This window comes from Glycine soja, chromosome 16 (genome assembly GCF_004193775.1).
Source record: "Glycine soja cultivar W05 chromosome 16, ASM419377v2, whole genome shotgun sequence".
NCBI classification, from domain to species: domain Eukaryota; kingdom Viridiplantae; phylum Streptophyta; class Magnoliopsida; order Fabales; family Fabaceae; genus Glycine; species Glycine soja.
In genome coordinates, this window is record NC_041017.1 from 36,258,062 (window position 1) to 36,271,652 (window position 13,591).

General features: G+C 32.9%; 2 protein-coding genes across 3 annotated transcripts; one reads left to right on the top strand and one right to left on the bottom strand.

Annotated features, from left to right (window-relative positions):
• Window positions 1–917: 917 nt before the first annotated feature.
• LOC114390200 (CEN-like protein 1) lies at window positions 918–2,486 on the top strand. Of its 2 annotated transcripts, XM_028350899.1 has the most exons (5): window positions 939–1,200; window positions 1,322–1,383; window positions 1,472–1,512; window positions 1,828–2,071; window positions 2,151–2,457. In XM_028350899.1, the coding sequence occupies exons 1-4, from the start codon at window positions 1,003–1,005 to the stop codon at window positions 2,043–2,045; spliced, it is 519 nt and encodes a 172-aa protein (XP_028206700.1). In that variant the 5' UTR covers window positions 939–1,002; the 3' UTR covers window positions 2,046–2,071; window positions 2,151–2,457. The 2 variants fall into 2 exon arrangements, with proteins under 2 accessions (XP_028206701.1, XP_028206700.1); XM_028350900.1 differs by having other exon boundaries at window positions 918–1,200; window positions 1,828–2,486.
• Window positions 2,487–5,343: 2,857 nt separating this feature from the next.
• LOC114390948 (E3 ubiquitin-protein ligase XBAT33-like) lies at window positions 5,344–13,591 on the bottom strand. Its single transcript, XM_028351893.1, has 10 exons — window positions 13,036–13,591; window positions 12,849–12,908; window positions 12,332–12,403; window positions 11,894–12,075; window positions 10,462–10,622; window positions 10,323–10,381; window positions 10,195–10,241; window positions 9,966–10,109; window positions 7,429–7,520; window positions 5,344–6,386 (listed from the first exon to the last, which is right to left on the bottom strand). Exons 1-10 carry the CDS (start codon window positions 13,210–13,212, stop codon window positions 5,845–5,847), a joined length of 1,536 nt encoding a protein of 511 aa, XP_028207694.1. The 5' UTR covers window positions 13,213–13,591; the 3' UTR covers window positions 5,344–5,844.

Sequence of the window (13,591 nt, forward strand, 5' to 3'; positions counted from 1 at the left end):
GATGATAAATATGTTAATGTTTTGAGGAATTAATTGATTATGTTTTAATTCCTCAAAATTGATAGTCAATAATTTTATTTATAGACTTAAAATAATATCGATCAAATTATATAATTTCAATATATATATAAAGAAATTTCTAATTACATTGATATGATATTATTAATTGTTTTGGTATAACTTCTTTGTAATTGGACTAATTGGTACTTCAATTTATCAAAAAATACTTCTTCTCTGATGCTTTTTAATTACACATGCATGAATTATCGAAATTAGTAATTAGTAATGTTAATTGAAATAAATTCTTTCGATTGTATAACCAAATTTATCAAATTTTTATCATATTCTACTTACTTTTTAAAGGATTCTTCCACAAACTAAGTATATCAAAATTTAATTTCATAATTTAACCAAATTTTACATAAGAGAGATATCAGTAAGATTTAGTTTGTCCGCTGAATTTAAAATACAAATCCTGAACTTGATAATATTTCTTTTTCATTGATATAAGAAATAATGTGCATGAAATTCAGCACCTTATCAAAAAGTTGAATTCTAATTCGCCAAAGATATATTATAATGTAGTGGGACAAATAGCACACATTCTTCATTCTGGTTTCGCCAATACGTGAAGCACACATAGTAGATTCTACCGTTAATCACACATAAACACTGATATATACAATTCATGAACCTCAAGTGACTTAGGATAAATAAATGTAGCATATGATCATTATCTCTAGCTAGCGTGTCCCATTAAAAATTTTGAAGAACCCAAATTGCTTACCTAAAACGGAAATCTTTTCCCGAAATAGACAAGCCTGTGTGGAATCTCTCTTTATGCTTCTAATCCAAACCAAGCTCGTTATCACTCTTTCCAAATCCTTTTGGCGCCTATAAAATGCCTTCAAAATCTCTCACTTCACATATACCCTCATACACAAAGTTTTAATTACAGCATATTTTTTTTCATTTTCTTCGATCCCTTCACTTTGCAATTTCATGTCTAGGCTCATGGAACCACTTGTTGTGGGAAGAGTGATAGGAGAAGTGGTCGACATTTTCAGCCCAAGTGTAAAAATGAATGTGACATATTCCACCAAGCAAGTTGCCAATGGTCATGAGTTAATGCCTTCTACTATTATGGCCAAGCCACGCGTTGAGATTGGTGGTGATGACATGAGGACTGCTTATACCTTGGTAAATTAAATTACTCATTCACCCTAGATATATATTTGAGATTATATGTCTCTACTAGTACTAACACTGGGTATATATATGTGTCCACTCTTCTCCCCAATTGCCAAATGGAACCCTCTAGATCATGACTGACCCAGATGCTCCAAGTCCTAGTGACCCATGTCTAAGGGAACATCTCCACTGGTTTGTATAATCAAAAACTCTCTATTGTGTATATTCTTTGTACTATGTATCAATTCCCTCACATCAACTTTTGGTGCCAATTTGCCAGGATGGTTACAGATATCCCTGGCACCACAGATGTCTCTTTTGGTTAGTCTCTCTCCTACTTATCTATGTTTCTTAATCTAAGGATAATGGTTATTCTTAGAAATACGGTTCTTTCATTTCTATGCATTATTAGTGTAAAAAAAATTAAATAATTAATCAACAAGAAGTCATTATTAATATGACTTTTAGAATAATTAATGTAAAAGTCAAACAAATTATCAACTATATACAATTGGATAACAATATAAAATATAATATATATATATATATATATATATATATATATATATATATATATATAATATACAAAGAAAAAGGATATGATTTTGAAAGATCCTTGTAATAATATTCTTACAGGAAAAGAGATTGTGGGCTATGAGAGTCCAAAGCCAGTAATAGGAATCCACAGGTATGTGTTCATCTTGTTCAAGCAGAGAGGAAGACAAACAGTGAGGCCTCCATCTTCAAGAGACCACTTCAACACAAGGAGGTTCTCAGAAGAGAATGGCCTTGGCCTACCAGTTGCTGCAGTTTACTTCAATGCTCAAAGAGAGACTGCTGCAAGAAGGAGGTGATTCCTGAAGAAGATGAAGAAGAAAAGGTTGCAGCAGTAAATAAAATTAACTTCATTTTAACCTTAATTGTCTCATAATGAGATTTGTTTCCTTTGGTTTTCTTAGGGTTTGGCATGGTTGAACAATAAGGATAAGTGTGTTTGATTAAATCTCTTCCTCTCTTGAGTTTTTCCTTTGGAGTTCACAAGGGAAATTGTGAGGTAGATGGTGTTCAAAAGGTAGTAGATATTCTTGATGTACTTTGTACTTCTAGCTATTATAGGTTATGGGAAGTTGGGGACCAAACTAGTGTTATGATCCTCTAAGGATCTATATATGATTTGTGATAGGAATTAAGAACATAGCTTTACCAGAGCTGTGTGGCTTTCTAGTAGAGTGTAATGATATGTGTGATGATATAATTAATGAGAAAGAGGACATGTGTTATATGCAAAGCTGTTACTTTCTAACACTTTCAGTGGTCGAGCTCTGTCATTTCAATTTCTCCACCCTTCAAATGAGAATTGCTGTCATGATCACATGCATATCTATGATACTTTTAAGTTTACTGAATGTGTCTAAGCATAAATGGCACAGAGCAAGTCCTTCACATACCCCATGGGGTGTATGTGTACAAAAAATTGCCTAGCCCTTAACAATTGTTCATTAAACAACAATAGTCTATGTCTGTTGAAGACAATGATAAAGTTAAATAATCTAGGATTAAAATTTGAGGGATGACTTTATTAAAATATCTTAACACCAAAGTATAAAAAAGGAGCAAAAATGTAGTCTTAAATACAAAAGGACAAAAGATGGTATATATAAAGTTGAAGTTTAAACTTTAAAATATGCATGATTGGGCTTTTATTTCCTGTGTTTTCAAGCATTAATTTTTCTTTTGAAAAACAAAAGATATTTATGGGATTCTAACACCACTCAAAAGTTAAATTTTTTACGATTAAATTTGTATTCAATAATGTGTTGTCTACACTTTATAAGTTGTAATTTTAGGAAAATAAAGGGTGGACATTCAAATGTTAGATAACATCGAGAAAAAGAGAAATGTAAATATAATAGATTATATTGCATGTGTTTGGAAGTGTGTTCACAAACATGTTTGAAAAACCAAGTCTATTTCAAAGAGAAAAAAAAATATAGAAGCTACTCTGGCTAACTTTTGTTTAGACAAATTAAATTATGTCTTACAAACATGAGTCCAACACGTTCATAATGTGATAATAAAAGTAATAATAAAATATTTTAAATAAAATGGTATTCATGCATCATTATTTATAATTTTATTTGTTTAACAACTAATAGTTTTTGTTACAAATAAAACATCGTAGTTATTATGATATGATAATATAACATTACAAATCTTTTTTTAACTAGCAATGATATCCATACAAATAATTTTTTTTATAATTCATTTTCATTTTATTTTTTTTACTTATTTATTTTTTCATTGCATCATATATCATATTTATTATTTTTTTCACTCTTCCCAATCACCCCAGTTCACCCATTTTGGGAGATAGATCATAGATGTTTAACATTTTTCTATTCTATTTGTTCATTGCATCATATATCATATTTATTATTAATATTATGACTAACATGACTAGAAATGAAGCATGAATATCATTGCTTAATTATTTGGTGCCATCCCACTCTCCCACGCATTCTCTGAAAAGTGTGCCTTGGGCAAGTATATTATATGCAAAACCATGGAAGAAACAAAAGCTTGGTGAGACAAGACATACTACAACAGCACAGCATTAGCAAAAAGTAATAATTGGCCTTATTAAGAAATGGCGCGTGTCTCTTTTTCTATGGATGCAGACCTCAAACGTGGCAACACATCATTAGTTAGATGTGACTGGCAACTACGTGAAGGAGCAAATCACTCTTCCAATCCCAGAGAATTTCTCTTCCATGCATAATTTAGTTTCACATCATTGACTTCCCTAAGATATTTTAGTGGGGCCATTAATAAGGATGATAATAATAACATGTAGGGTAGTAGCCATGCAACAAACTCTGCTTTCCCATGCTAAGTGATAACACGTTTCGAACTTATGCTGGAAGCCAAGTTACTCGATCAAACCTTGGTCAAAATAAACACTGGTTCGATTGAATTAGTTAGTAGCTTGGTTACACATCTATTGAAAAGGTTGAGGTTTTTTTCACAAGTATTTATCGAAAAAGAAAATATAAAAAAGCAAACTTTTTCTATAAATTTTAATCAATTTATACATTTATTTTTTATAAAAAAAAAATTATCATCTAAGTTCTCTAACCGATTGTTAATTTGTTGAGCTGAAAATAAGAGAAATGGTTTTGGGGGTAAAGAAAAAAAACCATACTTTGAAATCTTTTCAATTGGTAATCACAAAGTATGAAGTGATCATGAAAAGAAAAAGTTATATACATCACACTTAAAAAAATGTTTCTTTCCAAATTGAAAAGAAAAAACAAACTTTTATAAATGTAAAAGACACACATAACTTTATTTATATCATATCATTTTTCATTTAAAAAATTTATTATATATATATATATATATATATCCTGATAAATAAAATAAAAATTAACTTTTTTCCATAACAACTATCTCACTTTCTATTATTTTTTTGTTCGTTTCCTTTTTTCCCACTTTTTCCTAAACCAAACATACTTTAAAAGACGAAATGCATAAATTAATTTTAATCTATAAAAAATACTCAATTTATTTTATCTTATTTTCTTTTTTCTACAAGTAATATAAAAATATTCAAACAAAACTAAATACTTGAATACATATTTTTTTTATAAAAATATATAAATAATTTATGATATATTTATAAGTTTTTTTATTTTATTGAACAAATTCTTCGCAATATCTTATAAAAATAACTTCTAATTTATATATAAAATAATTTAACCTTATTTTCTTTTCAATTACAAATAAACTGTTAGTGTATTAAGATTAGCTTCATGATAAGAAATAATCAACTAATTTTTCATGAAGGTAAAATAAATAATTATTATACAATTTCATGATAACACCATGATTTTGTGAGAGAATTAATTCTTTTATGTTATTCAAACACATTGTAAATAAAGTCTTCTAAACACATGATAATTCTTATAGAAGTGTTCTCAACAGAAACAAATCATTTCACTTGTAAACACACAATGTAAATAAACTTAAGCATGTTGTCACAAGATTGATTCGTGACCATATGAATGGAGAAAATGTGACTGGTAATTAGTCATCAACTATAAGTTAAAAAATATTCTTGGTATACAAAAAAAAAATCATGCAGGCACAAAATTAGTTGAACAAGTACTTTAGCATAACATTTAGTGTTGATGGGAGAAACACCCTCGAGATCACAAAAAGGACAATTACAAATGTAGCAACAAGCCGTTACAGCATTCAAAGTTCTTGTAAACCTATAAAATAAATGATAAACAACATATATTACACAGAACTTCCTATCTGAAACAAGCCAAAACAGATAGCTATTTTTCTTTTTCCTCTCCTTTTGAAATAACACCTGGTTTTTCTATGATAAAAAAGAAATCCAATTGCAATCAATTGCAATAACAAGCAGCTCATACTAATTTTACTAATGCTCTCTAAATATCATAACTGAGAACTAAAAAGGTGGTGGGATGCTGATATGCAAGATTATCTATCACCTCACATATACATCCATTGGACTTTCACCATATGAGGCTGGTTAATAAGATAAACTATAGACTCCTTTTTTGATCTAAGATTGTATGAAGTATCCACAAAATAAGAATGGCCATGTACCAACCTCTTAGGTCAAGCATTTATTTCTGAATTGCATTGATGCTCCCGACTGCAACTTCTTCTACCCCAAAACATGCCTGAGCATGTTGTTTTCTCCAGCCTCGGACCATCCATTTTATCCTGATCCATCATCGAAGCATGCGAGTGGAGAGGCGATCCACCTTGTGCTTCTGCTTCCCGGGGTTCAAATGATGGACAAGGACCATTGTTGCATGTACACAGAGGAATTGCTACAGATGGAAATGGAGTGCAAGTGACAGGGCAAAGCATCTCCGATGGAACAGAAGCTACACGGTTTCTTCGAATCTCAGGGGTATGAGAAACAGTCGGTCGATCTAGGTCACATGGATGTAGCATGCATGGGGTACACAGGCTGAGGGACACGTGTAATTTATTTTCTTTTGCTTGGGAACCTGGTAATTTGACAAAAGAGATAATTCCATGTCTACAAAGGGGACAAGGGATAGAGCCAGGAGGCCCACACGTCTCCGAAGAAACATTGCTTGTTGAGCAAAGATAGAGTGCACATCTTACACAAAGCTCATGCCCACATCCTGCATGGAGAAGTCTTGAGATCAGTGACATTATGAAAGCATCCACCAGTAAGCTCAAATGTCAAGCACTCTGCAAGTCTTTAAAATGACTTAGGTCTCGTTTGATTTGGTTTCAGATTAGAGTTTTTAAAACTTGCTTCCAAAGCTGTTTGAAAAATTGTTTAAGCTCAGTTTTCAAACTGAATGATATAAACGAAATAATTGTTTGGTAGAACTTTTCAGGTTTTTAAAAGGGATGAGTTTTTTATCCATATTTTTAGTTGTGGTTTCAGTGTCACTGACGTTCAAATGACAAGTTTATTACAAAGTTAGCATTAATTAACATGGTTATTTACAGTTGTGCAACGGTGTTGTTATAAAAACTGTTAGAGAACATCTTTAAGGTGTTCCTGTTTTATAATTTCAAAACCAATATTTTGGAAATAGTTTCCAAAATAGCTACAGAGAACACAATAATCAAATAAGTTTTTTTTTACTAAAAACTGTTTTAAAAACATAAAACAAACAAGGCCTTAGTACTTCATATTGTATATAAAGAGTGGTTGATCTAGCCCAGTGAGCCTGCACTTTGTTAGTCAGTCTGTTTAGATAGCTAGTTAGAGGAGTTGTTAGCTGTCACATCAGCCATAATTGATTGCGACTGTATTAGATCAGTATAAATACTTGTACCCTAGCATTCTTTCATTTGAATAACAACTCAGAATGTCAGTTCTCCCAAATTCTCTCTGTCAATTCTCATTGCACCATGAAATCTAATTTGGTATCAAGAGCTTTTCATGATCCAAACACCATGAGCTTACTCAATCCTCTTGATTAATAAGTTTTCCATTTTCTGATATCCTAAACTTGAATGTGTAAAGAAAAGTAAGTTGCAACTTGCCCCTGGTTTTCAAAACGAAAAAGAAAACATGGGATTGCTCAGGAAATCTCATATTGCTTTCCTTCTTCACTTTAGGAAAGAACTGCAGATCATTAAATATCCTCATGCAGACAAGCAGGCATATATACTTTAAACTGATATCCAAAAGATAGAATTCAGTACCTTCTGCAGCCACTGAACATTGCCTCTCCAGGCAAACAGCACAAACATCAACTTCGTTAGAGGAGGTTGTAGTTGATTGCAGTCCACACTCTCTGCAGTTATTCAAGCCAATCGTCCATTTGCATCAGGAGTATACAAGAGAGAAATATTTTAACATTTAATTATACTTTGGTACATCGGGAAAAGGACATCGACTAAAAAAGTAATTTTCTCTTTCTCCTTGTCTTTCAATAGATTGATAACTTTATTTCTTTTGATACTATAGTGTGGTTTTTAAGAATCATACAACAGGCAAGATCGTTGCATTTCATTCTAAACAAGACAAATGGGAGGATCCACAGTGAAAATGACTTTGGGCCCAACTTCTAATGTAAGAAATATTTCATCATGAATATAGGTTTTTCTTATATGCCCTATATCTTGAATAACTTACAGAAACCCAGTGTTGTTAGCATTTGTCTCAACCTACATCTTTTATGGAATATACAAATCACTTCCATACCAAAGATGGATAAGTTGACTAATATTGGTAAAACATAACAAAACCTCTGTTTCACTTGTAATAGCAACCATAGAAAGCAGTGATGCATATCTAATACATTTAATTTAGCAAGTACTGTGAGCAATCATATCATGAGAACTTTGCAACTATTTTCCTATTAAAGGCCTACTGATACCAATAACAAGATACATAAACATGGCTGGAATCCTAGGTTCAAAGTAGTGATCTAGGGCTTGTAATCCTCAAGAAGGTCTTTGACCCTATCATGAAGGGAATACAGGAGAGAGAAAGGAAAGCCTATTGTACTGTTGTAAAAATTAAAATATTGTATGAACAAATTTAAGATAGAAAGCTTTAGATAATAGAAGGAATTAACATGTTAGAAAACCCTCACACATTTGTTTTTTTAGGATAATATATTTTTTTTATGGAAATATTTTGTTAAAAGAAGTAAAAAAGAACAAAATAAAATTATTGAAATGGTGTTGATATAAATGTCATCCACAATGTGTATATATATATATATTAAGGCATATCTAGTGAGAAACTCATTTTTATATAAGAATGAAAAGAGTAAATTTGGGTCATATAATCGAACATGAATAGTCAACATTTAAAGTCACATGATTACTTAAAAGAATCATGTGAGTTATAAAAATACTTACATGACTCGTGTGCTTTAATCTTGACCATTCGTGATAAGATCTAATGATTAACATTTATTCTTCTCATTCTCACATTTTATATAAAAATAAAATAAAAAAATAAAAAATAAAACTCTCATTAAATACATTCCCTATGTGAGAGTAGTTTTGTATAAAAGGGGTAAGAGGAGTAAATCTAGACCATCAAACTATATATGGATGGTAGGACTAAACGTTATTTAATGATCACATGACTACTTAAAAAAGTCAAGATTTTGTGATTGAATCTTAAATCTTCATGATTCTGTCTTATAACCAAGACTCACTCCTTTGAATCAAAATAAAAGCCCTCTCACATGATACATACATGGTTTAATGATAATTAATATGAAGATCCTCCCACACCATGCTATCCAGCTATTACAATTATGTTGGAATATGGACTGAGGTTATGTGTGGAATCATAAAAAAATAAATGAAACTGATTTATTTGATTTGATTTAACAATCAATTCACATGTTTGGAACTTATTACAAAAATGAGATTTGAATTTGCTTACAAATTAAATTATATCTTTGCAAACACATTAAAGATTAATAGAGTTGATTTTGTATTAATAATATACTTTATTACCCTCACATAAAAAGTTATATGACTTGAGGGCAAAGAAATCAATTCAAAAAACTGAAAACTATAATCCACTCAATCCACTCAAATTCAAATGAATTTCTATATATATGCACAACTAAAATGGCAATGGATTCCCAGGCAGGAAGTGAGAGGATACTCATTTGATTTTTATATCACAAATTGGAAACTAAAATTGAGAAAAGTGTCATTAGTCCCATAGGCTGAATAATGAACACTAAATACTCAAGTAATTCTTCTCTCCCGAACATGCAAGGAAAATCAAGTTTAATTTTTTGAATTTTGTACCCTATAATATACTTTATTTCATCAAACAGACAACATTAATCATTCTAGTAATCTCTTGTTCAATATTTTCAGTAATAAATCTAACATCTAAATACCCTCGGCCATTTCCCCAAAGTATTATTTGTTGACATCACGTTAGACATGCACAAATAAAAAAAATTAATGTATAATTTATCAGGTAGACAAACAGCACAGCACCCCATATAGCACATCAGGAAAATGGACAAAGTCCTTCATAATTGACCCTTTCTTGTAGTGTATAATCAATTATTTTGTTGTTCGGAGAAAATTAGGTTGGATACATATTTACTTTCTCATCTTCCCAAAATTTCTTTGTTGGTTCTTTTCCCATTTAATGTTATTTACAGTCCCCAATATTTTCCAAAATATTTCCAGAGCTGTTCTCCTTGCTGTTTATCATTTTCATTATCTAGATATATTGACTGCAAAGTTACCTGGCAATGTTGAGCACACTCATGAGAGGCAAGGATAAATAATTTGAAGAAGGGAATGATGATATTGTGGCATCAGAAGTAGGTGTCAACAATGGTTCAAGCCAATGACGCCCCCACATCCGAGCAACATCAAGTGGAAGCCATCTGGGGAAAAAAATTCAAATCTATATCATTTATGTTATAGGGAAGGTAAAAGTTTGTACTAAAATTTCCATTAACAGTATCTTACCCATTGCAGTTCAAAGCCATCCGACTTGCACCTCTTGCAAGGAGGATCTGAAAAAATTAAGAGCATGATGGCATATTCAAAAGAAAAGACCAAATGGAATATCTCATCAAAGTTCATGAAATTCTTGCCTGACAGCATTTTAAATTGCCTCCACAAGCAGCATAATGCAATGGAGTGCTTCCAGCCCCTATATCAATGAACATCAGTAATTTTCAAGAAAAAAAGAAAATAACCATACATTTGTCAGCAAATTAAACAAAAGACTACCTATTAAATCCATTGATGTACCATAATGAAATGTCGCAGCTGACACATTTGCATTAAGATCAAGTAGCAGTTGTACACAATCAAAGTGCCCATTTAATGCAGCCATATGAAGGGCAGTAATACCAGCATCAGCTGTTTTGTTTACAAACTTGGACAGCACACTGCACTGGAATAAAGTAAATAAATAGCAAGAAGATAACATACAAAAATTACAGCTTTGTAGAATAGTCATGCCTCAAAACATTCTTAATATCAATAAAACTAAAAGAAAACTCAATAATTTAGGGGTGTAATCTGGCCGAGTTGGGTAGGTTTTGTGCTATTCAGAAATCCAAATCAATTAAACAATGATGGGTTGGGTTCTCTGATTTTTTGTAGGAAACCCGAAACAAATCAACACAATCTCTATTGGGTTGGTGATAAACATAAATATTAAATATCGATTAATTCCTCTTTCCTCCCAAAACATCCTTGATTCATCAATCATCGCACAACAAACGGCACCCACAACCTCATTGCCCCCTTCAACTTCAAGAAGCGCAGGCGGAGGAATGAATTTGTTGCTGGCAGTAGAAGGGCTGAAATGCCGGTGACCCAATCAACGGCAATGAGACCGTCACAGATGGAAAAAAGAAGCCCCCTAATGATGCCAACATGATTAGGGTGTTCATCAGAAGCGAGAAATGGTGATTCAGCCGGCGGTGAATGGCAAACCCATAGATCATGTCCCCACTGCTGTGCAAACCTCTGCCAAACCCATCAGAAATGCCACTGCTGTGTAAACCTCTAGAAGGGTGGTGTCTCCACCATGGGTGATGCAGGGTTTGGCCTTGTAGAGGGGGATTGTGGGAATTGCAGAAAACAAAGCCAACTTCACAAGCAAAGCTAAGCAGTGCAAAACTACAAATCTCACCATGGTTTTGGTTTATAATAAGGGTGTTGATTGTTGAAAAATCTGGTGTAGGGATGTTCAGATTCAGTTGTATTACTTCAGGTTTGCATACTCATAACCCGAACCGAATAAAGTCAGGTTCAGTGATCACGGTCCAATCCAAACCAATTACACAAACCAAGCCATAAAAAATTGGGTTTCATGTATTAGCTCGTACCTTACATCCCTACTAAAAACTGTCATAATTCACACAGAAAGTTAAGCATAGCTCCTCATAATTAATATTTTTATCCAATGCATAATTAGAATATTATGCAGTAACTAAAATGGGTAAATGCATATGCATGAAACTGTAAAAATAATAATGGGTAGATAATACTAATTATATGATGACATTAATGCAAAGAACGCTTTAATACAAGCATGTCACCCATAGTGAAAATATCTTAGTAATTCAACCAAATGAGACAAATATAAAAATCACGTGAAATTCACTGTTTTAAGAATTACAAAATGAAAACTTGAAAAGGAAAGGCGAACCTTTGTTCATGTTTGTTTTTCACATTTGATCCATCACCCTCAGCATCTATGCGAGCATGTAAAGCTTCAAAAGGAGCACTTGGAACAAAATCTACCAAGACAAGCCTAATGCATCTTGCATGCCCATTGATGGCTGCAAAGTGAAGAGCTGTCCTACCGCTGAGATAATCTGCTTTCACAACCTGTTATCAAATTAGCTATAGTCTAGTTATTCTTGTAAAGAAACTTTAACCATGTGAATAGGATAATACACTTGAAGACAACAATTCCTTTCCCACCCATCCGACACAGTTTCAACTTTCAACGACCAACCCTGTAAGGCTGTAACCTATGGTCTCCATCCAACAGTTCAAATATAACTAAAAGACAAAAAGAGGGAGAGAAAAAAGAACAGTGAAGAGAATGAATTCCTTCCATAAATGGAGAACTCATACTCACATTGCATCTGAAGAGCAGAAGGGTCTGCACAACTTCCCAATGACCATATCTACAAGCTTGCATCAAAGCAGTCTTCAAATCAAGAATCAAAACAAACCAAAATCTCATTTAGTAAGCCATATTCTGATTTCTGAATCAGTGCATCATAAACATGCATAAAAGGAAAGCAACATGCATACAAAGAAAATTGTGTAAATCTTTCACATTATCATGCTGACACCTATTGAATAGGCACCAGACCCACCGATCTGTGAATAATCATAATGCACACACTAGCTATGTCAGTGTGACACGGAATAGAATCATACAAAGGTGTAAATTCATATTTTTTTTCAATTTGTAACACACAACATCATCATCCAACATTGAAATTCACCAAAATTCATCACATCATTTGCAATCAAACCGTGTAAATTCACCAAATCAAAACCAACACCCACAAAACCTAAATCTAAATCCAAAACCAACCTGCCATATTAATCACATTAAAAAAAACCACCAAAACAAAAAACCGTACCTGCCCACAGTAATTTCTCGAATTCACATCAGCTCCATTTTCAAGCAACAATGCCACAATCTAACAGAAACCCAGATAAACAAAATCAAAAAGGGGGTCGATGAAAACGGAAGAGAAAAAAAAAAGACTTTCAAACATGAAAATGAGAAAAACGAAAAAAGGGGTGGTTGAGATTGAGAATTGAAACCTCGTTATGGCCCTTGGAAGCTGCAAAATGAAGAGGGGAATTGAGACCCCCGAAAGTTGAGTACTTTGCAAGACAAGGGTTGCATTCCAGAAGCATCTTCGCCTCAACCAAATCGCCGTCCCTCGCCGCCGACACCAACCTCTCGCCGGAAGCCGAACACCCAAATGAATTCCCCATCACACACACACACACTAAGTGAGATCAAATCTTCACAATGGAGGCTCTAAAAAACAAAGAAACAAAATCCAACGAGAGGGAGGAGGCGAATCTTAACGCAATGGGGTGTGGTGTGTATTTATGATGTGAAGAAATTTGGAAACTTTGCTTTAGGATTTGGTGAGGAAGAAACTGTGATGGTGACGTGGCACCTTCCTCTCTATATCTATCTAACTTTGTGAGACAGAGAAGGATAAAACAAAAAGAAGGGTTGAAGGTGGTAGCTAGGAATGTGATTGAGGTCGGTGTTAATGGTGGTTTTGTTATCTGATGCGGAACAAAAGGGAAAGGTGAACAGTGAACACAACACAAATTTATGAAAGAAAACGAAGGCTCTCAC

Bases quoted from the DNA above. Each gene is read 5' to 3' on its own strand.
- LOC114390200 (XM_028350900.1), top strand. From the start codon at position 1,003: ATGTCTAGGCTCATGGAACCACTTGTTGTGGGAAGAGTGATAGGAGAA. The intron at 1,201-1,321 runs GTAAATTAAATT...GGAACCCTCTAG, and splicing joins TGAGGACTGCTTATACCTTG to ATCATGACTGACCCAGATGC. The intron at 1,513-1,827 runs GTTAGTCTCTCT...ATATTCTTACAG, and splicing joins CACCACAGATGTCTCTTTTG to GAAAAGAGATTGTGGGCTAT.
- LOC114390948 (XM_028351893.1), bottom strand. From the start codon at position 13,212: ATGGGGAATTCATTTGGGTGTTCGGCTTCCGGCGAGAGGTTGGTGTCG. The intron at 12,909-13,035 runs GTTTCAATTCTC...GGTTTCTGTTAG, and splicing joins CTTCCAAGGGCCATAACGAG to ATTGTGGCATTGTTGCTTGA. The intron at 10,382-10,461 runs GTAGTCTTTTGT...TCATTGATATAG, and splicing joins TACATCAATGGATTTAATAG to GGGCTGGAAGCACTCCATTG.